Raw genomic sequence first — 24398 nt, 5'->3', positions numbered from 1 at the left:
GTCTGCTATTAACTAGCCATTTTCTGCTTCTAAAACGAAACATTAATCATTAATACACATGTAGTTTGCAAGTGAATCCTAACGATACCGTTTAGTAACATGATGGTATATACCTGTCGGGTACAGCTAAACTGGTGGCTGTCCGACTTTTGCTTGACGTGATTCGGAAGAACGAAGACCTTCAGTTGAGTAATAATAACTTTATTGCGGCGCGTATCTGACGACGCCTGGCATGCGTGGACAGTTCGGAGCTATAAAATTTTGCTTCCGATCTATACAGAGGATCCTCAATCCTCGGAAACTTCTGTAATTCGGAGAGAAAATAGTATCCGTCCACACAAGTCAGGAGACAAGGAACTACTCACTAACTCTAAAAAACAAGGAATAATAATCATAAGAAACAGAACGTATATAAAAGTTATAAAACACAGCGCCTCTATAGGCTGGGCGCGGAACTACACAGCGTCGCTACATCACTGTACTGCCACACGCGCACAGCACACACACACACACTGGCGAGCTTGAATTAGCGCGCGGCAGCGTCGCTACATCAGCCCCCCGGGCGGAAGCGGAGCGTCGGCGTCGAGATACCGCGCCGGAAAGTGCACCCGACGTCCAGAACGGGTCGTCCTCGTCGGAGGAGGAGGAACAACGTCAGGAGGCGGATGTTGTGCTGCGTTGGGCGGCGAATGTTGAAGAGCCGGCGCCGGAGATGTGGCGTCAGTGTCTGGAACAGCGGTAGGTGGACGCCTACGACGAGGTGCCGCTAGTGGGGTGTCAGGAAAAACATATGCAGGTTTAACCCGATTCAACGCGACAGTCGTCGTTTTGCCGTTCACTAGGATATCCATGGTGTGGGCACTGCGCCGTAGCACTTCATATGGACCAGAATAAGGAGCTTGTAGAGGCGGTTTAACGCCCTCAGTGCGGAGCATGACGTGACGACATTGTTCCAGGTCCTGGTGCACGAAAGTGGGCGGCTTGCCATGACGTGTGGCTTTCGGAGGGCGAATCTTTGATACATGGTCCCTCAATCGTCGCAAGAAATCCGGCTGGCCAGTAGCAACTGTCTCCGTGGCATCAGCGTCTACAAAGTCACCAGGAAGGCGCAGTGTTTCTCCGTAAACCAGTTCTGCCGCTGACGACCCCAGGTCTGGTTTGAAAGTCGTCCGTAAGCCTAACAAGACCACTGGTAGTGCGGTTGTCCAGGTTTCTTCGTGGCACATCAGCGCGGCCTTCAAACAACGGTGCCAGCGTTCGATCATGCCGTTGCTTGCTGGGTGATAACTTGTGGTCTTATGGTGGGTGTAACCACAAAACTTGGCCAGCTGTGAGAACAGGTCTGATTCAAATTGCCGTCCGCGGTCAGTGGTAATATGTAGTGGGCATCCAAATCTTGCCAACCACGTCATTGCAAAAGCGGAAGCTAATGTGTCTGCTGTGATATTATCCACCGGCACTGCCTCCGGCCAACGCGTAAAACGGTCGATCATTGTAAACAGATATCTTTGCCCGTTCGAAGGTGGAAGTGGTCCGACTACATCCAAATGAACGTGGGCAAAGCGGGCGGTGGTATCCGGAAAATCGCCGATCGGTGCGTGTACATGGCGGTTAATCTTGCAGCGTTGGCACTGAAGACAAGATTGGACCCACTCGCGGCAGTCTTTTTGCATGCCTGGCCACACGAAACGTTGCGATACTAGGCGGAATGTCGGGCGTACCCCTGGATGGGACAATCCATGTACCGTATCAAAGGCTTGCCTTCTAAAAGCCGGCGTCAGAAAGGGACGAGGTCGGCCGCGAGAAACGTCGCAGTATAGCTGTGTGTCCTCCCCCGGAACATCAACAAGTTTCAGTTGCAATGCTGAAGCCGTGTCTTTAACATAGGCAAGGAGTTCTTCGTCGTCTCTCTGTGCCTGTGCCAGTGCAGGAAAGTCTATGTTACTGGAAACACTGCTGATCCGTGAAAGGCAATCCGCAACAATGTTGTCGATCCCAGAAATATGTCTAATGTCGGTAGTAAACTGGGCCACGAACTCAAGGTGATGAAATTGACGGGGAGAGCAGTTGACACTATTCCGACGGAAGGCGAACGTGAGTGGCTTGTGGTCTGTATATATCGTGAAAGTTCGCGCTTCCACTTGAGGGCGAAAATATTTCACTGCTTGGTATACTGCCAGGAGTTCACGGTCGTATGTGCTCCATTTTCTCTGTGCAGGTGAAAGCTTGTGGGAATAATACGCCAGTGGCTGCCATGCGTTGTCGGACCATTGTTGTAACGCGGCACCGATCGCCGTCTGGCTCGCATCTACGACAATTGCTAATGGCGCGTCGAGCCGTGGGTGTGCGAGAAGCGCCGCGTCGGCCATACTCCTCTTTGTTGCCTCGAACGCAGAACACATGTCCTCTGTCCACTGTATCAGAGACTTGCTATTTACTTTAGGGCCTGATAATGCCGCCGTCAAAGGTTCCTGCAGCTCCGCAGCGTGAGGAAGGTGTCGTCGATAAAAATTGAGCATCCCCAAAAAACGACGTAATTCTTTGATCGTAGTTGGTCGGGGTAGCTGCAAGATAGCGTCCACCTTCTCGGACAGAGGAAGAGAGCCTTCAGCAGAAATCTTATGGCCAAGAAATGTCACCTCTGACTGCCCGAAAACACACTTGTCCACGTTCAAGACGACACCGTAACGCTCCAATCGCTCGAAAATCTCTCGCAGGTGTTGTCGGTGTTGATCGTGGTCAGCAGAGAACACTAGCACATCGTCCAGGTAGGCGAAACAGAACGGCAGCCCCTGGAGAACCGAGTCTATAAACCTTTGCCAGGTCTGAGCGGCATTGCGTAAACCGAAAGTCATAAATTTACTTTCAAATAAACCGAAAGGCGTTATTATTGCAGTCTTTGGAATGTCGTCATTGGCCACCGGAATCTGTGTATACGCTTTAGCGCAGTCCAGGACTGTGAACACCGTGGCACCATGTAAAGCGTGATTATAATCCCTCAGTAACGGAACGGGATATCTGTCCGGCACCGTTCGCGCGTTAAGCGCACGGTAGTCACCGCATGGGCGCCAAGCTCCACCCTTCTTCGGAACAAGATGTAATGCGGAGGACCACGGGCTCTTAGATGGCCGCATTATGCCCTCACGAATCATGGCGTCAAATTCTGCCTTCGCTATCTTCAATCGGTCCGGAGCGAGACGCCTAGGTCGGCATGCTACTGGGGGACCATCAGTCGTTTGAATGTGATGCACCGTGTCATGTGGTATGAACCTGGGAGCGCCGGGCGGCCTGGTCAAGTTCGGATAGTTAAGCAGTAATTCAGTGTACTCACCCTCCGTAGCATGGACCAACTTGGCACTGTGCGTTGCGGTGTTGCGACGGAAACCCGTGACAGCTAAGCCAGTGACGCTGTCTACCAAGCGTGCGTTCGCGACGTCCGGCAGCAGGTGATAGTGCGCGAGGAGATCAGCCCCGACGATCGCCTCCGTGACGTCAGCAACTGTAAAATTCCACTCGTACGCGCGACGTAGGCCGAGATTAAGCTCCATCCTCTGTGTGCCATATGTTGCGATGGAAGAATTGTTGGCAGCCGTCAGACGGAAGGCAGTTGGCGGCCGGCAACGATGTATGGCTGTTCGTGGTATGATACTCAGGTCCGACCCAGTGTCAATTAAAAACTTAACGCCGGAACTCCTATCGGTAACGAACAGGCGCTTGGAGGATAACTGGCAGTCGGTTGCGCCTATTGTCGACCGCCGGTGGCGTTTGGGTGCGAGCATGGCGATGTGCACTTCCTTGCCTGATCGCCGAATCGTCGGTGGTACCAGCACAACGGTACCTCGCCTTGCGGAGTGGTAGTACTGCCTGAAGATCTGCTTCTCGAACGCCGCCGTCTGTATAGACTTCTTCTATTATTGTCGTCGTCCCGTGCTAGCAGCGCACTGACCTGGGCGCACAAAAGCTCAACCTTGGCAGCGAGAGAATCATGGTCGGCTCGTGCCACAGACGCGGTACTGTTTGCACTGTTGTCCAACGCCGCGACTGCGCTGACCGGAGCCGGTGTGATCGCGTCCTGAATCCGGTCTGCTAGCTGCGCCACGTCATCCAGCGGCATGTCCGTTTGTGAGGCGATTATGGCTTTTATTTGCGGCGGCAACCTACTGCTCCACAGCGTTCTAAGCAGACTGTCTGGCACAGTAACGGTGTCAACTTTGCTGCGTAGATGTCGCAGGTATTGAGAAGGCTTCCTGTCGCCAATTTCTTCCTGTGTCAGAACCTGACGTATCCGGTCCTCTTGTGACGCGGCCACCCGTCGAATCAACTCTGATTTTAGCCTGGCATAAGCTCCAGCCTCGGGCGGTGCTGTGATTATGTCCTGCACCTCGGCTGCATAACGTTGGTCAAGTTGGCTCACAATCAGCGCAAATTTAGTTGCTTCGACCGTTATTCCAGCGCAGCTAAAACTTGCCTCTGCCTGCGCGAACCAGAGTACTGGGTTGTCGGGCCAGAACGGCGGCAAACGGACTGCAATCCTGGAGACGGCCTGCTGTTCGGTCATTATGTGCTCGTTACTTGCGTAGCTCACGACTGCTTCTTCTTAATCACGTCGGTCTCTGCTTGGATCACGTCGGGGTCACCACTTGTCGGGTACAGCTAAACTGGTGGCTGTCCGACTTTTGCTTGACGTGATTCGGAAGAACGAAGACCTTCAGTTGAGTAATAATAACTTTATTGCGGCGCGTATCTGACGACGCCTGGCATGCGTGGACAGTTCGGAGCTATAAAATTTTGCTTCCGATCTATACAGAGGATCCTCAATCCTCGGAAACTTCTGTAATTCGGAGAGAAAATAGTATCCGTCCACACAAGTCAGGAGACAAGGAACTACTCACTAACTCTAAAAAACAAGGAATAATAATCATAAGAAACAGAACGTATATAAAAGTTATAAAACACAGCGCTTCTATAGGCTGGGCGCGGAACTACACAGCGTCGCTACATCACTGTACTGACACACGCGCACAGCACACACACACACACTGGCGAGCTTGAATTAGCGCGCGGCAGCGTCGCTACATACCTCTCAAGATCCTTAGGAAACCTAAAAAAGACAGCTGTGGTGTCTTCTTCCTGTTGTTGCTGCAATTTACTGCTCTACAAACGCTCCCGCTAGTAAAACCATTGTAGAAATCAAATTAAGCAACAAAACTTCTCGCTTTCACGATCGCGCCGAACTCACAGTTTAAGTTAGTGGCCGCTTGGGGCGCTGCTGGCGATAGGAAACAAAATCGAGGCGAAGTGTCGCGACTGTAATGTTTGACGGTGGTCCTATTTGTGATATATCTTTACGTATATCTTTGGACAATGTTATTGTTTACAAGTTATGTAGTGTGAGTAAATAAAGAAGTTTTTGTGACAGCACAAAATTATTAAGCATATTTCCGTTTTACATTATGTAATATTGCTTACTGACAACCGGGATATTGTCTTAATCTGAGTAACTGTGTGATTAATCGATTTGAAGCCAGTAAACCGTCTGTCAGCTATAAAAAATGACGAATGATAGTCAGGGCCTCAATGAAACTGTTATATTGGCAACTGGAGGATATGATCATACAATAAAGCTATGGCAGGCCCATACTGGCGTCTGTCAACGTACAGCTCAGCACACTGATTCTGTATCCTTAGACAAGACGTGAATTCATAGTGTGTCAACGATTTATTATTATTATTATTATTTTTAAAAAAACCTGATTTTGAATTTACATCTTTAGGTAATTTTGTGAATCCTTATTTTGTGAATCCTTGACAGAGAAACAGCAAGTCAACTCACTGGATATCAGTCCCGATAAACAACTAATTGCTGCGGCAGGTAAGTTAATTTATTTTATATAGTCTACTAGAAAAGAATCTGTCATTTTAGTTGCATCTTACTTGTCGATACTTACGCCGACAGAGATTGATGTAACTCCCTGTCTTTTTCACATTTAGTTTGCAATAACAAAGAAATTTTTTGTTCGATTCTTTGTGTTATACTTGTTGCTTTATCTCCAAAATAACCTACGTGCATTTACTACTTAACGAGGGACTTTCTTGTTTATTCAGATTCATACCCACGTACATATGAATTGTTATTTGTGTTCTCTGATTTAAACTATTCTTTCATTCTGTTTCCAATTCCTTAGTTCTCTCTCCTGTGATGTAGACTATTGTAACATATAAATACATTATCTATACATGAACTGCAACATAATAATCAATATGTAGTGAAAACTTAAAATTTTTGCCAGGACACATCTCGTGCTTATCGGAACCAGTAATCTCAACCAGTAAACTATTCAAGTATGCCTTCAGTTCTGACTCAAAAACTGATTTTCACTGTTATCTGTAGGACCACTGAGAAAATGTAGGTCATTGTCTTACTCTGCCACAATGGATATGTATCAAATGAATTAAATGTATTGCAATGATTTCATTTTATTTCAGAACATTCAATTCATCTCATATATGTGTAGTATGGTGATTATCATTTACCCAGCATGGTGGCGCAACGGTGAGACTCTGGTCTCCTCTTTGGGAGGACAGTAGTTCAAACCCCATTCATCCCTCCAGATTTAATTTTTCTCTGATTTCCCCAAATTTATTACAGTAAATGCAAATTTGTTCGTTTGGAAACACACAGCTGATTTCCTTCCCCAAACTTCTCTGATTCTGAATTCATGTTCCTTCTCTTACGACCTCATTATCGACAGGACGTTAAAAACTAATATTCCTATCAATTGTCATTTAATGACTAAATTAAGAGGTTGGATAAGTGGTGACTTGTGATATTGCTGGAATATATTTACTGCAGATTAATTGTCATTACAGCCAAGTTAGTTTGCCTACATGGTGTGAAGTTTAATGAGTGTAACTTGCATGATTTTCTGCAGGTGTTATGTTCTACTCTTGGTTTAGATTGAATGGACAGGAAAAACCAAAAGTTAGTTTATAACAAGAAGGGAAATAAATTGAATTTGTGCATAAATATGTCACGTTTTGGAAAAGGGACATACACAGGCTCTGTGAAAATAACAGCTTAAATACTCTTCTTTTGCCTGTTACTTTGGATTCAGGTAATTTCTATTGTCCCAAGAAATGTGAACAGGTTTGGCAGCCTGTTGCCAAACCTAGCAAGTAAGGTAGTATATTGGTAAGATACTGGACTCGCATTTAGGATGGCTCTGTTCCAAATCTCCACCTGGCCATCAGGCACAGATCCAGAGTTGGGTCGCTGTCTTTTGCCCCTTCCCCGTAGTTATAATTTTTCCCACTTTTGACATACTATGGTTGCCTAGGATTTAATAATAATAGTAACAACATAAAATGTTGTATGATAACAAGAATGATACCTGGCGTACATCAGTGCTTAGTTAACCGCTGTAGCATAGTTGCAAGTATAATAATTCACACAATTTAAAGTCAAAGTGTGCTCTCACCATTACCAGTATTTCATTCAGCACTGTCATTGTGAACACAAAAAAATGTGTGTATGGCACTTGTGGCCAGGCAGTTCTGTGGCATTTGGCCATTTGGTGCCACTTTATCGACTTGCACATCAATGATGATGAAATGAGTATAGATTTGCAGACTTTGAATATGTGAGCCTGTCAATGAAGGAATTTATGTGTATTTCAGTGATTTCCACCTGTGTTTGGGAAATTCAGTGTTACTGTTAGCGTAGGGTCTTTCTTTTCCTGTCTGACAGCAGTTATTTTAGTGTGTGGACTCAGTCACATTGTCTGATTTGTTTTTGACAGCAGGCAAGCTTGCAAATGTGTGCTTTTTCCTGCCCAAAATACTCTCTGCAGCTGATCAGTTCTCAAGCACATTCATGTAGGCTAGCGATCAGTGGGCAACTGAAAAATGTGCTGTTGAACATAGCTTGTAATTTTCTGAAATTTATTGTCATTTTTGCACTGTTTTCATGTTACTTTATTTTCCAAAAATTATCTAAGAGTCTCGGAAATTGATATATGTGGAAATATAAATGCTTTTAGCAAAATTTTCTGTTGGGTGGGGGGGGGGGGGGGGGAATCTCATGATTCCCATGATGAACCCGCTCCCTCCCCCTTTGACCACACATGGCAAACTTCCAGATTTATGGTTCATGTGGTTTCCATAAATTGTTTGAGGAAAATACTGGAATATTTTCCTTAGGCAAGGATGTGGCCAATATCCTTTTCCACTCTGAACTTGTGCTCCATCAGTAAAGACGATATGATCAACAGGATATTAAACCCTGATCTTCCTTCCTTATGTAACCAAATTTGAGGTAGAGTTCCAGTATGATGACCTACAGTTTTCATGAGCTTGTTGACACTTAAGACAAGAAGGAAAGACAAAATAATTTGTACAAGCTACATGTAAGAATGAAATTTAGGTAGTTATTTTCACGTTGTGTGGATCATCTTACAACTTTTCATTATGTGAAACAGCTCAGTTTACAATTATAGTATACTTGTTCAGTGAAAAATATTACAACATTCTGTCCATTTACATGATTTCTTAACTTATGTTTATTGTTATACTATTTTACTTTTTATACTCAAAACTATCTTTAATACCTCTTTTTCTCTTCCCTTTGTTCAGTATCTCAAAACTGAAAATGAGAATAATCTGTGGTTTGTTCACATGTCCTGAATGAGGGCTCCCCAATTCTGAATCGGCAGGAGTCAGTCAACTTTGGTCCCTTAATGCTTTGTCAGGTCGCTGCTGACATTGATAATCTAATACTACTACCCCCGTGTTGTTATGAAGTGGTTGTCATGTTGTGGCAAACCGGTCAGTTCATGCATAGTGCCAGCATTGTGTGACAAAAGAGTAGCTAGTGTCTCCCACCCACCTCTCCGTCTCTCCATACTACACCCTGCATCTCCCACTCAGTTGCTCATGTGCTGGGAATTGGTGGGCAGAGGTTACCTCCACCGCTCTACACACCGCTGGAATTTGTTCAGGATGTTGTGAACATAGTATATACTGTAGGATATATTGAATGCAGAAACAGAGCTAAACAACTTCTTTCATGATGAGGCTTTCTTATGTTTATAGGTTACCAACATATCAGAATGTATGATTTAACTTCAAATAATCCAAATCCTGTGATAAACTATGAAGGTGTGTCGAAGAATGTAACTGGTGTTGGCTTTCAAGAGGATGGGAAATGGATGTTTACTGGCGGAGAAGATTGCAGTGCAAGAATATGGGATCTAAGGTTGGTTTAATGCATGTGTCCCGATAATTGACAAGATATGCAGATTTAAATTATTCAAAGTGTCTCATTGTGGTAACATGTCACTAATGATGGTGAGTATGATGCAAAATGAAAATGAGTGAAATATGAATGCCTTAGGTACAAAGGAGTAGGTTTATCTAAGAATTAAAGACTTGGAGGTGTACTGTAATTGGTTGTTGCTTGGAAGCACACCATGGTTGTACATCTTTGTAAATCTTTCTCCTCCATCTGAGAGGTCTGATATTTAAAATACTGTGTTAACCTTGGCTTCTGGCTGACAACAGCCTAACACTTGACAAAACTATGGAATTCTCCCCTCTTTCACTGCTGTTTTTCACCTGGCAGGGCCAACAACTTGACCCTGGAGGTTGCTTAAAAATGGTTTTCCATTCATGTCTATAGCAGCAAGGCCATGTCTGTGTCTAGCTGTGCTGCCCTATTCTGCTTTTGCTTTGCATTTAATTTACCCCACCAAAAAGAAATTATATAATAACTATGCCTGCATTAACTATGGTTATGAATCGTTGAAAAAATAAGTGATAAGAAATAAAATACTGGAAAATTCATAATGGAAGATAATATGTATGAAACTGTAAACCAGTACTCACCCTGTTTTTCTATGTCCATCCTTGTGATTTGAGGTCTGAGCGACTTCGACCATTCAATTATGTAATAAAATGGAACACCTACAGCCATGACTATGATGCCGTTTATTATAAGGCTAAAAGTTTCAGTGCTTCAGTGCACTATCTTCAGGCCTTAGCTGGATCTGAGTGGGTTAACACCATCCGTATACATGATTCATCAGTGGCCAACATCTATAACTATTTTTATGGATGTTGGCTACTGATGAATCATGTATACAAATGGTGTCAATCCGTTCAGCATCAGCTAAGGCCGGATGATCGTGCACTGAAGCACCAAAACTGGAAGCCGTGTAATAAATGACATTGTAAGGACGGCTGTTGGTGTTCCATTTTATTACTCTACTCATCTTGGCTGACCACACATGCATATACCGACACATCAGATGTGCATCCATTGCTGATTGCATGGTGATTGCAGCATTAATTGTGACTAATTGTGCACTATATCTCAGCCAAGACCATCAGGATTCATTTGCAGTGGCATGGGAATGAGCTAGGATACCATTCGCATGGTTACCATTCGCATGGTTACCATTCGCATGGTTACCATTCGCATGCTCTCACCTCTCATCACTGTGCAGCCCACCTCCGTGTCTGTACCCAAATATGGAACTGGGAGAATGAACAGTTAAAAGCTGTGTTTAGTGTCTGGAGTTAATTTTGCCTAAACATCTAGGATTTAATTTGTGATTAAAGTGTTGTCCAAGAAAGCGGCAAATGTTCGATAGTATCTGGGCTTTGTATTGTGACGAGTACTGGCTTACAATGACAGTACACATGTGGTATTTGTTGAGGTCACATGAAATCATCCAGGATACATGCAGAATACCATAGTTCCCATTTTATTACCGTGCTCTATCTGAGATATCCATCAGCTTGCCTGCCGAATGTGATCTCCAGGGTTCCAGGTTCAAGTTCCAGTCAGGCAGGACAGGATGAGTATTGGTTTACAGTTTCATACATATTATCTTCCATTCTGAATCTTTCAGTATTTTATTTCGTATCACTTATTTTTCAATGATTCATAACAATAGTTACTGCAGGCATAGTTATTATATAATTTCTTTTTAGTGGGGTAAATTAAATGCATAGCAAAAGCAGAATAGGGCAGCACAGCTAGATACAGACATGGCCTTGCTGCTATACACATGAATGGCAAACACTTTTTTTAAGCAACCTCCAGGACCAAGTTCTTGGCCCTGCCAGGTGAAACACAGCAGTGAAAGCTGAACTGCCACACAGATCAGAACAGAATTGGATGAAGTTCACATGGACTCTGCACCATCATTGGAGATCATATACTTTTGAATTAATGAATTTAATAGTTGTCAGACGAGCACCAAAGATGAAGCAAGCTCCAGGCATCCAGTTGAGGTCACCACAAAGGAAACCATTGACAAGATCCATGGTATAGTAATACAAGACTTCTGAATAAAAATTCATTTAGTTGCTGAGACTGTGGGCATCTCACTTGAGTGAGTTCATAATATCTTCATAATATCCTGCACAAGAATTGGCTATGAAGACGCTCTGTGCAAGTTGGCTGCCCCAATTCCACACAGTCAAAAGCACATCTGGCATAATATTTCAACACAATGTCTGCTGATATTTAATCATAATCTGCAGGAATTTTTGTGCTGATGAAAACTGGATTTATCATTACTCGCGAGTCAAAACGACAATCAAAACAATGATCAAAGGCTGGTGAAAAGTGAAAGACCATTTTGTCAGCTGGTAAGGTGATGGCCTCTGTTTTACGGGGGTTTGCAATGAATAATCATCATAAATTACTTGGAAAAAGGCAGAACCATAACTGGATCGTATTATGCTTTATTTTTGGACCATTTAAAAGTTGCATCAGCGAAAAAAGACCAAGATTGGCATACAGAAAAGTACTGTTTCATCAGGATAATGCACCATCTCATATATCAGCAATAACAATGGCAAAATTGCATAAATTGGGCCTTGACTTGGGGTTGCTCACCCACCCAATTCACCAGTATTAGCCCCAGGTTACTTCTTCCTCTACCCTAACTTGAACCTTTGGCTTGCTGGGAAGAAATTTTCATCAAATGAGGAAGTGACAGTTCCAGTCAACAAGTATTTTGCAGAGTTAGAGAGAACCTATTTCTTCAGTGGGATGGAAAAGTTGGAGGAGCAAGTGTTTATCCCTCAAAAGAGACTATGTAGAGAAATATAGTGAGCTGTTTATGAAACAGACATTTTTTCTTGCCTTTTTATCAGACTTTTCAAACCTCGTATGGTCTGTGATTATGATCATGTACCATGTACACCCTGTTTTATATGTGAATGAAACTTCATTTATCAGGCATCATTACTTGAGGGTCCTAATTTTTCAGCTTCCAGTAGTGTAACTGTTAAGAATAAAAATATAATACAGGGAAACATTCCACGTGGGAAAAATATATCTAAAAACAAAGATGATGTGACTTACCGAACGAAAGCGCTGGCAGGTCGATAGACACACAAACAAACACAAACACACACACAAAATTCAAGCTTTCGCAGCAAACTGTTGCCTCATCAGGAAAGAGGGAAGGAGAGGGAAAGATGAAAGGACACCCCGCACCCCTACCTTCTACCTTCTTCCTAAAATCCACAAACCCAATCATCCCGGCCGCCCCATTGTAGCTGGTTACCAAGCCCCCACAGAACGTATCTCTGCCTACGTAGATCAACACCTTCAACCCATTACATGCAGTCTCCCATCCTTCATCAAAGACACCAACCACTTTCTCGAACGCCTGGAATCCTTACCCAATCTGTTACCCCCGGAAACCATCCTTGTAACCATTGATGCCACTTCCTTATACACAAATATCCCGCACATCCAGGGCCTCGCTGCGATGGAGCATTTCCTTTCACGCCGATCACCTACCACCCTACCTAAAACCTCTTTCCTCATCACCTTAGCCAGCTTCATCCTGACCCACAACTTCTTCACTTTTGAAGGCCAGACATACCAACAATTAAAGGGAACAGCCATGGGTACCAGGATGGCCCCCTCGTATGCCAACCTATTCATGGGTCGCTTACAGGAAGCCTTCTTGGTTACCCAGGCCTGCCAACCCAAAGTTTGGTACAGATTTATTGATGAAATCTTCATGATCTGGACTCACAGTGAAGAAGAACTCCAGAATTTCCTCTCCAACCTCAACCCCTTTGGTTCCATCAGATTCACCTGGTCCTACTCCAAATCCCATGCCACTTTCCTTGACGTTGACCTCCACCTGTCCAATGGCCAGCTTCACACGTCCGTCCACATCAAACCCACCAACAAGCAACAGTACCTCCATTATGACAGCTGCCACCCATTCCACATCAAACGGTGCCTTCCCTACAGCCTAGTTCTTCGTGGCAAACGAATCTGCTCCAGTCCGGAATCCCTGAACCATTACACCAACAACCTGACAACAGATTTCCCATCTCGCAACTACCCTCCCGACCTGGTACAGAAGCAAATAATCAGAGCCACTTCCTCATCCCCTCAAACCCAGAATCCCCCACAGAAGAACCACAAAAGTGCCCCACTTGTGACAGGATACTTTCCGGGACTGGACCAGACTCTGAATGTGGCTCTCCAGCAGGGATACGACTTCATCAAATCCTGCCCTGCAATGAGATCCATCCTTCATGAAATCCTCCCCACTCCACCAAGAGTGTCTTTCCACCATCCACCTAACCTTCGTAACCTGTTAGTTCATCCCTATGAAATCCCCAAACCACCTTCCTTACCCTCTGGCTCCTATCCTTGTAACTGCCCCCGGTGTAAAACCTGTCCCACGCACCCTCCCACCACCACCTACTCCAGTCCTGTAACCCGGAAGGTGTACACAATCAAAGGCAGAGCCACATGTGAAAGCACCCACGTGATTTACCAACTGACCTGCCTACACTGTGATGTATTCTATGTGGGAATGACCAGCAACAAACTGTCCATTCGCATGAATGGACACAGGCAGACAGTGTTTGTTGGTAATGAGGATCACCCTGTGGCTAAACATGCCTTGGTGCACGGCCAGCACATCTTGGCACAGTGTTACACCGTCTGGGTTATCTGGATACTTCCCACCAACACCAACCTATCCGAACTCCGGAGATGGGAACTTGCTCTTCAATATATCCTCTCTTCCCGTTACCCACCAGGCCTCATCAATCTCCGCTAATTTCAAGTTGCTGCCACTCATACCTCACCTGTCATTCAACATCATCTTTGCCTCTTCACTTCCGCCTCGACTGACAACTCTGCCCAAACTCTTTGTCTTTAAATATGTCTGCTTGTGTCTGTATATGTGTGGATGGATATGTATGTGTGTGCCAGTGTATACCTGTCCTTTTTTCCCCCTAAGGTAAGTCTTTCCACTCCCGGGATTGGAATGACTCCTTACCCTCTCCCTTAAAACCCACATCCTTTCGTCTTTCCCTCTCCTTCCCTCTTTCCTGATGAGGCAACAGTTTGTTGCGAAAGCTTGAATTTTGTGTGTGTGTTTGTGTTTGTTTGTATGTTAAAAATAAAATGCGCACATTAACACCATACTCAAAATTATGATGAATCCAGAAAGAAAGGTTTGAGTTTTAATGTTCCATTCCCATGAATTTCATTAGAAGCAGGAAATATGATGTTCAAAATAAAACTGGTCATATTTATCTGTTGTTACCTGTTAGAAAATCCTTTCCAGTTCTTATTTGTTCACAACCTTTGAATGGACCAGGGAAGGTTGAGAAATGAGATAAGACAGTTTCTTCTGAGAAAGAGGACCAACGTATGCTGGATTTGAGGCATACAAAGGCATCTGGAAGAAATGAGAATGCAGGAAACAGAGTGATTGTTACACAAAGCATTATTGTCTCATTTTGTTTCTAAGAGTTCATGAATTGAATGGTACCTTTTCTTCTTCAAAAAATGTTATGCAATTGTGACAAGAATTGCAAGAACCAATAAGAGACTAATACAGCTCATGACACGAACACTAGTACTGTTTTGGATTTACTCTTGTAATTTTAAAGTCATTCCATAAACTGTACACATATGGCAGGGGTCAACAAGAAACTTGCAGTCAGATATTCATATATTGCTTTCATACAAGTGCTGTCTGGTTTCTGAGCTATAATTTCTCCTATGTTTGTAATCTTGAAACACGAGCCATATTCAAGCACAGTCATTTGAAAGCATTATCGTAGCTCAACCTATCTGAAAGGGCATATCACATTTTAACTGAAGAATTAGAGATGAAAAAATTATCTGCAAGATGGATGCCACGACTCGTGTTGTGCGTCTGCACACATGTGCCATTGCCATGGCAGAATTACACAAACTAAGGTATGAATTGTTGCCACACCCGCCTTATTCACCTGATACGCCTCCTTCAGATTTCCATTCCTTCCCAAAACTGAAAATTTTTCTTGTTGGATGAAGATTCACTTCAAATGAAGAATTGGTAGCCGGAGTTGACAACTATTTTGCAGGCCTGGAGGCAACTCATTTTCAAGATGGGATCGAGGCACTGGAACATCATTGGACCAAGTGCATTAATCTAAAAGGAGACTACATTGTAAATAAAAAAAAATAGTGATGTAAGTATTTTTTTTTTCTATTCCGTTCTGAGAGCTTTTCAAACCACTCTTGTAGTTGTTTCCTTTTCTGTTCCAGTCACAAATTGAGTGAGAGAAAAATAACTGTCTATGTGCCTTCATATGCACCCTAATCTCTCTAATCTTGTCTTTATGGTCCTTATGCAAAATGTCTGTTGGTAGCAATAGAATCATTCTGCAGTCAACCTCAAATTTTGGTTCTCTATATTTTCTCAAAAGTACTGCTCAAAAAGAATGTCGTCTTTCCTCCAGTGATTCCCATTTGAGTTCCCAAAGCATCTCCATAATACTTGCATGCTATTCAAACCTATTGGTAACAAATCTAGCAGCTCACATTGAATTGCTTCAATGTCTTTCTTTAATCTGACCTGGTGCTGATCTCAAACACTTGAACAGTAGTCAACAATGGATCACACTAGTATCCTATATGCAGTCTCCAGTACAGATGAACATCACTTTCCTAAAATTCTCCCAATAAACCAAAGTCAACCATTCGCCTCCCCTGCTACCGTCCTTACATGCTCACTCCATTTCATATTGCTTTGCACCGTCATGCCTAGATATTTAACTGACATGACTGCATCAAACAGCACACCACTAATAGTGTATTTGAACATTATGGGTTTGTGATCCCTACTCATTTGCATTAACTTGCATTTTTCTACATTTAGAGCTAGCAACCATTCAGCACACCAACTAGAAATTTGGTCTGAGTCATCTTGATTCCCCCTGCAGTCACTCGATGATGACACCTTCCCATATACCACAGCATCATCAACCGACAGCCGTAGACTGCTGCTTACGCTGTCCGCCAGATCGTTTATGTATAAAGAAAGTAACAGCAGTCCTGTCACACTTCCCTGAGGCACTGATGCCTCTACCCTTATCTCTGATGAACACTTGCTGTCAAGGACATCATACTGGGTTCTGTTACTTAAGAAGTCTGTCAGCCATTTACGTACCTCGGAACCTTTGCTAGGCACTATCTGCTGAAGTGTTAACAAATTGAAGCTGTTAATGATGTGAAAATGAAACTGGAATGTTGTGGCCATGTGGAACAGGAAGGCTTTTTGGGAGATTATACTACATATTGTGTCACGAGGAAACAGGATACTTTGTGGGTAATGCAAAGCTGCTCTGGATGGAAATGGGATAACATTCAGAAACTCCTTTAAACTACTGTGAAGTGCAGGGTAGAGAATACTTCACATTGTACTATGTGTTAGGGTTTCTTCCCATGCCTTTCACATGTGGAGTGTGGGAAGAAAGACTGCTTAAATGCCTCTTTAACTAACCTTTGCAGTCCCTTATGTAAGCAGTACATAGGAACTGAAGTACATTTCTAAATTTTTCACTTATTATTGATTCTTGAAACTTTATAAGTAGATTCATAATTTTGGAAAAACATTATTTGAAAAAATAAATTAATAAATTAAAAAAAACAGAAATTTGTATATAGTTTTTAAAATTTATTGAAATGGACCACTTTAATAAATATTTTATGCGATCAAGACTGTTAAAAAAATAATAAAATTTGAAGCAGGCTTTTGTATCTAACTTCAAAAGACAGCCAGCGTAGATTGTTCAGCATTTCTGTTATGCTCTCCTGTGACATGCTGCCCTTCTTAGCATACATTCTGCATCCTCTGTTAATCCTGTTTGGTACAAAGTCTCACACACTTGAGCACTATTCCAAGATGGGACACAAATGATTTGCAAGCAATCTTCTTGGTGGAGTGATCGCATTTTCACAGTATGCTGCAAATGAACTGAAGTGTGCCATCTGATTAGGAATGCTTAAAAAGAAGGGCAGACATCCTCACTACATTATTTTTATTTTCAAATTTCTACATGACAAACATTCAGCGGTATTCAAAGGTCTTGCTTTACTTGTATTGATTTCAGTGTTACAATGCATCATCTTCAACCTCCTTTATGACAAGCTGGGTAAGCATGCGGGTAACTGGGTTACCACCATAATACATCTCAATAGTTGGCACAATCAAATGGATGCCCACGATGATGAATCCCTTCCCTCCTGTTTATGGTGTTTACGGTGCCAGTACAGTTGATGAATATACAATGATTCTCCTCACTGCAGGTGGGGTTCCTCTCATTGTGGGGTCTGGGTGACCTTTCCTTCCTTCCAACCTTCCCCAATTTATCCCTGTCTCTTCCTGAGGCAGAAACTATTAATTTCAAAAGATAAGAAGTGTATCACTTTTATTATTATGTGTATTAACTGTACTATACATTTCGCTTCCTGATGCTAAGTATTCATCAGCAATTCTGCCTCATAATTTGTTAATTCTATCGTCTATTCCTTACTGGCCAGCAATCACAAGTAAGATCAGTGTTCCTGTTCACTTTGTCTGCACCTAAACTTCCAAGTTCACAGCATGAGTCTCCATAGTACATTGTTCCTATTTTCTCCAGGGAAATTCCATCATTTTACTAGTATATGAGCTTCCTATTCTATTTTTCCTTCTAATAATGGCTTACTTAATGGCCAAGTAGGTGCATTACTTGTAATATCACACACAGGAGAAGAAACATGTCTTTCACTGTAGAACTTCACTGAAAATCAGTTCAAATAATTTGATGTAGTGAATGGTTTTGTGGTTTTGTGAGTGCAGTTAAAGAGTGATAACCAGTCTCTATTTTGTGTCTGCAGTTCATATTGTGTATGATTTTCATTAATTGTGAAATAATTGTTACTGCAGTATATGTTGCACGAAAGAAAAAAATTGTTATAATCATCTTTTCAGGTCACGAAATCTCCAGTGCCAAAGAATATTTCAGGTATCAGCTCCTGTAAATTGTGTTTGTCTTCACCCAAACCAGGCAGAACTTGTTGTTGGTGACCAGAGTGGTGTGATACATTTGTGGGACTTGAAAACTGATCACAATGAACAATTAGTAAGTTGTGATATTATAACTGCTTTCTAATTTATGTGTTTTATTTCAGACTGAAAGTTTTTATTTGTTTGTGCCGTAGATTCCTGAACCTGAGGCATCAATACAGCATATAGCTATAGACCCCGAAGCTTCATACATGGCAGCAGTAAATAATCGAGGCCATTGTTACATATGGAGTCTCACTGGAGGAGTAGGTGAAGAGCCCACGAAGCTAAATCCAAAGCATAAAATTGAGGCTCATAGACGTTATGCTTTGAAATGCAGTTTCAGCCCTGATTCAACGTAAGTATTATATAAGTGTAGGTGTTATACAGGGTGTTTCAAAACTCAATGGCAAAACTTCAAGATGGATTCCTCATATAACAGTAAGAAAAACATGGCAACGTGGGTCTGGAAATGCATAGTTATTGACTTATTCGAGAATGTTATTGTTATACAGTGCATGCTGACAAGTGTTGTTTACTGTAGGAAAATATATGACATACACAAGGGACAGAATCCGAAAACTGCATAACAAGCAAGTATGGGGGCAGACACCAATCCCCATGCAACTATCCAGTCATATCACCAACAGAGGTTTTCCATTAACATCTTGGCAGTCATTGTTGGCAGTAGCTTGTTGGGACCCTAAGTCATACCAGAAAGGCTTACTGGATGAAACTATACAGATTTCTCACACAATGCATTGCTTGAGTGTGCAGAAGACATGCCACTTGCATCCCGTTGACAACTTTACTGTATTTCATGCATGACGGTGCTACCACTCACATTTGTCTTGCTGCCTGGAGGCAGCTGAATGCACATTTTCCTGAGTGCTGGATAGCTAGAGGTGGATCAATTGCATGGCCACCCCATTTGTCTGACTTAAATCCCCTAGACTTTTACCTGTGGGGACACGTACTGTCTCTCGTGTATTCAACTGCTTTTCCAAATGAACCTACTCTCCATGCACACATTGTGGTGGCCTTTCAGACAGTTTGAAATACACCAGCCATATATGATCATGTGCAGAATTCAGAAAGGCAACAAATGGATGCCTATATTCAGTCGGGAGGAGGTCACTTTGAACATTTTCTCCAATACATAACCAGAGTGTATCAGCTGGCATAACATATATGCACTGCAGTTTGTAGGAACTGAAGGTTCAGTAAATCTGTAATGATGCTTTTCTGGATCCATGTGATGTAGCCTTTTTTCTTCTTGTTGTATGAGGAATCCATTCCTGAAGTTTTGCTGTCGAGTTTTGAAACACCCTCTATGTCATGATTTTAGGCCCAAATCAATATATTTTTGATATACTTGATTTTGATTGTCAGCTGTTGGATATTTTTATGTTTGATGGGGAATTCTGATGTGAATGACACAGATACAGATACATCACAATAGAGGACAGATTTTTTAATCAGTTTGTTTTGGTGTTTAAACTGTAAAAGGATTAAGGTAAATTTAATGTATTGCAGGTTACTTGTAACAACATCAGCAGACCAAACTGCAAGAGTATGGAAAACATCTGACTTTACTCTGCTTCAGGAACTTAAGCATGATGACCAACGCTGGGTCTGGGATGCCGCCTTCAGTGCAGATTCACAGTATGTCCTTACAGGTATACAAAATTGTTCAGGCTTTCGTGGCCACTTGTTGACAAACTGCCTATTGGCTTCTGTCTCGGGTTCTTCGGCCGACGTTCACCACCGGCAGTGGAGGGTGAAGCTTTGACAATGCCAGCCACTCGTGCTGGTGAAACGTCAGAAAAATCATTAGATGAACGTCGGCCGAAGAACCCGAGACAGAAGCCAATAGGCAGTTTGTCCTTACAGGTATGTTTTACTTAGCACCTTTGTTGTTGCTGTTAGTTGGGGCATTTTACTAATGATAGTTACCAAGTTTAAGTGTATAAAATAATGTATCAATAAACTGAGAAATCTGTGCAAAATATTTGAGCCTTTCGTGGCCACTTGTTGACACATTGCCTATTGGCTTTTTGTCTCCATTTCTTCTGCCAATCTTTATTTGACTATTTTCTGACATTTTTCCAGTACCTGACATTGTGAAAGATTCACCTTCCATCGCTGGTGGCAGACTGGAGTCAATCTCGTGACTGTAGATTATATGTACCTCTCAGGAATATAATGCATACCCTATGCATGGAAAAAGTATGTGGGAATGACGAGGCAATCCTTCAGCACCAGGATCAGAACATAAACAATATTGTAAGCTGGGTTCATACTTGGCTACCACGGGGCCCAACCTTTGCAGCTTCTTTACCCTTCCGTGCTGCATGTCTATCCTCTTGCTGTTCTTGGGAATGTATTCTGCATTTTTAGGCTGTTTTTGGAAATGTATTCTGCATTTTTAGGCTGTTTTTGGAAATGTATTCTGCATTTTCAGCAGTCAGTATCAGAATGCTCTCCACTGTTCCTTTTCTTTCTTCATTCACCTTCTCCTATCCTTCCTCCACATCAGCATTTGAAGTTCCTCTTTCTCTTCCTCCCTATGCACTCATGAAGGCCGGCCCGTGCAAATGACGCGTAACAGGTGACTGGGTAATGCGTAATTCCCAGTTCCAGGTCAACAGGTAGGGCTAGGGTTTGCACATACCCCTTGGAGCAGGCTGGGCCCATGGAGCGGTGGTTGCCTGAGCTGCTACCTTTCGAAATTGCCAATTGGTCCCTCTGTCAGGTGTTTGGGAGGTGTGACCTGAGGTTTGATCGATCACTTAAGGCAGGTGTGCCCCCATCTCAAGGGGGCCCCCAGTTGGAAGGAGCGCACCATCGGAGATGCTCGCAATCGTGGGGGATTTTCTCACAATGAGCCAATCATCTTCACAGTCGATGGCTATGAAATGTAAACTGAATGAGGCTAACGATTCAAAGATCCTCTCAGCTCCACTGAGGTTCCTCACGATTTCACATACTGACGACTGTCAGTCCTTCGCTATGGTAAATCCGTTTATTATTTAGAAAGGTTTTGATGTGGTTGTTGGCCCTGTGAAATCCTGCTCTCATTTACACAATGGCACTTTGCGTTTGGAGACTACTTCTGATTCTCAAGCACAGCAACTGCTTGCAGCTTCACTCCTCCGTGGCTATCCTGTTCGTGGTGAGACCCATCAAATGCTCAATCCTCCCCTTGGTGTTATTTACACTAAGCTGTTCTACAGTCTGGCAGAGTCAGAAATCCAATACCTCTATGATCAGGGTGTCATTGCCATCAGTCGGGTGATGAAAAGAGTAGATGCCTCCTTAGTGCCCATACATACTCTCTTTCTCACTTTTAATAGAGTTGTTCTTCCATCAAAGATCGAAGCGCGTTATGAAGTTATCACATGCAGACCGTACATTCCGAACCCGATGTGCTGCTACTAGTGTCATCATTACAACCACACTTGAGAGACCTGTCGACACACAGCCAAATGTGTAACCTGTGGTAGGGATGCTCACGGGGGCGATACTCGACCTGCTTCTCCCCCTGCATCAACTGTAATAGCGATCGTGGTGCCTCCTCCCACAATTGACCCTTGTATCTCAATGGCTGGGCTGTCCAGGAGATCTGGGTGAAGGAAAAAGTGCCTTACCCAGTTGTTCACAAGTTGTTGGCTGGTCGGAAACCCGGAATTCTACCATCTGGCACTTACGGTACTGTTCTTGTTACATCTCGCTCCACGAAGGACGTGGCCGCGCAGACGTGTGACCTCAAATTTAGCACCACAGTTGTGAAATTGCCCACCATCATGCTAGCATCTGTATCCTCCTCCAGCTGTGCAACATGCCACCAAACTCTCGCCTCATGGGGTGAAGTCACCAGCTACACAATGACAGGCCAGAAAGGGCAGAAGGAATACTCCCATTAAGACTTCCTACATCCCTCCAGCCAGCCAACACCTGAGTCTTCCTCTGCTAACCGGAAAGGCTTGAAGAAGTCAAACAAAGGCAAACAGTCTTCTCCTTCGCCGACTTGAAGATCCTCTTCAACTGTGTCACCACGTGATACCCTCGTCCGGCCGACCCCCGTGTCGCCAGTGCGCACCACCAACCGTTTTTCTGCCCTTTACTACACAGGCCAACAGAAAGAGAATGCTGACACTTCTGTAGACCTCGTGGAGCACAATCCTCCTGCCTATGTGCCCTCTAGCAGTGAGTCTTTGAGGGCTGGCACTTGGCAGCTGCCAAGATAACACCTCTTCATTTTCTCCTCACCATGACTCTCCTTCAGTGGAACGTTTGCAGCCTTCAATCCAACAATGAGGATTTATGGCCGCTCTTAGAATCACAGCGTCAACTTGTTCTCTACCTTCAGGAAACAAAGTTGCGTCCTCACGACCGCTTTGAGCTCTCACGTGTCTTCCTGGTCCATTTTGACCTCTCTCGAGAGGTCAGCATTTGATCTCAAAGGGGAGTAATGCTGTTCGTATGTTCATAGTCAACCTATCTCCCTGACTGCCTGCCTTCAGGCTGTTTCAGTTCACCTTTTCCTTCCTCATTTGACCTTTTCCCTTTGTATTGTTTATGTCCCTCTGTCATACGATGTCACCAGGGCAGACTTCCTCCAGCTTATAGGGCAGCTACCTTGCCCCTTTCTGCTGCTTGGTGATTATTGCACACCATCCCCTTTGGGGTTCTTGCAGTACCTATCAAAGAGGCGCCCTCTTGGCTGACCTTCTTACTCAACTTACCCCTTCTGCCTTAACACAGGAGCACCCATGTTCCTTTCAGACTTCATGCACACTTATTCCCATTTGGACCTATCCTTCTGCACTGCCCAGCTTTCCCATCATATCGAGTGGTCCATTCTATCTAAAAAATACTCGGGCGACCATTTCCTGTGTACTACCTGTTTGCTGCCTCCTACTCCACCTCCGTGCACACCGAAATGACAGCTTACTAAGGCTGACTGGAGGCTTAACTTCTCCCTGGCTATCTTCGACAAACAACATTTCCCCAATTGTGATGACTAGGTGGAATATCTTACAAACATTATCCTTACCACCGCAGAACCTACCATTCCTCGCACTTCCTCTTTACCACGCTGTGTCCTGGTCCCTTGGTGGAGTGAGGCGTGCCACGATGCAATTTGCGTGCTGAGATATGCTCTCCTCATTTTTAACTGTCACCCTACAATGGCAAACTGCATTCATTATAAACAGTTGCATGCACAGCGTCGTCGTGTTCTTTGGGATAGCAAAAAAGCTAGCTGGATTTCATTCACTAGTTCTTTTAACAGTTCCACTCCCTCTTCCGTTGTGTGGGCCAACCTCCGACGGCTCTCTGGGACCAAGATCCGTTCCCTAATGTCCAACCTGTCAGTAGCAGATGATATCATTGTGGAGCCTATTGCTATTTCCACGCATCTGGACCACCATTTTGCAAGATCAAACTCCTCCCACTATCATCCTATCTTCCTCCATCGGAAACGAGTGGATAAAGCTCATACGATACCCTTCTCTTCTCTAAATCGTGAGTGCTACAATATTGCCTTTACTATAAGGGAGCTAGATCCTGTTCTCACTTTGTCCTGATCCCCCACCCAGGACTGGATGCCATTCACATTCAGATGTTGCAGCACCTTTCTCTCATGTGCAAGCACTTTGTGCTTAATACATACAACCGCATCTGGGCAGAGGGCACGTTTCCCAGATGCAGGTGTGAAGCCACTGTCGTACCCATATCTAAGCCCGATAAGGACAAACACCTTCCTTCTAGCTACTGCCCCATTTCTCTCACCAACTGTGTTTTCAAGGTGATGGAACGTGTGAGTCTTGCCCGGCTGGTATGGTGGCTTGAGTCTCACAATTCACTAACCACTGCACAGTGTGGATTTCGAGCATGGCATTCTGCAGTTGACCATCTTGTCACTTGGTCCACCCGCATCATGAGTGGTTTTCTGCAGAAATCCCAGACTGTGGCCATGTTTTTCAATTTGGAGAAAGCGTATGGCATCTGCTGGAG

At 43.7% G+C, this 24398-nt stretch overlaps 1 protein-coding gene across 2 annotated transcripts in view; it reads left to right on the top strand.

Moving 5' to 3' along the window:
- The first annotated feature begins 5358 nt into the window (after positions 1-5358).
- Positions 5359-24398, top strand: part of LOC126202455 (target of rapamycin complex subunit lst8) — a 47505-nt gene continuing 28465 nt past the window's right edge. The window contains exons 1-6 of one of the 2 annotated variants that reach the window (XM_049936869.1): positions 5359-5678; positions 5821-5872; positions 9091-9253; positions 18303-18453; positions 18533-18735; positions 19914-20056. In XM_049936869.1, coding sequence (XP_049792826.1) covers positions 5553-5678; positions 5821-5872; positions 9091-9253; positions 18303-18453; positions 18533-18735; positions 19914-20056 — 838 coding nt within the window. In that variant the 5' untranslated portion in view covers positions 5359-5552. The remainder of the gene's footprint in view (positions 5679-5820; positions 5873-9090; positions 9254-18302; positions 18454-18532; positions 18736-19913; positions 20057-24398) is intronic. The other variant, XM_049936868.1, reaches the window with a different exon arrangement.

This window comes from Schistocerca nitens, chromosome 1 (assembly GCF_023898315.1).
Source record: "Schistocerca nitens isolate TAMUIC-IGC-003100 chromosome 1, iqSchNite1.1, whole genome shotgun sequence".
Lineage (NCBI taxonomy): Eukaryota > Metazoa > Arthropoda > Insecta > Orthoptera > Acrididae > Schistocerca > Schistocerca nitens.
The sequence above is the reverse complement of the archived record's forward strand: the minus strand, read 5'-3'. Positions and strand labels throughout refer to the sequence as shown.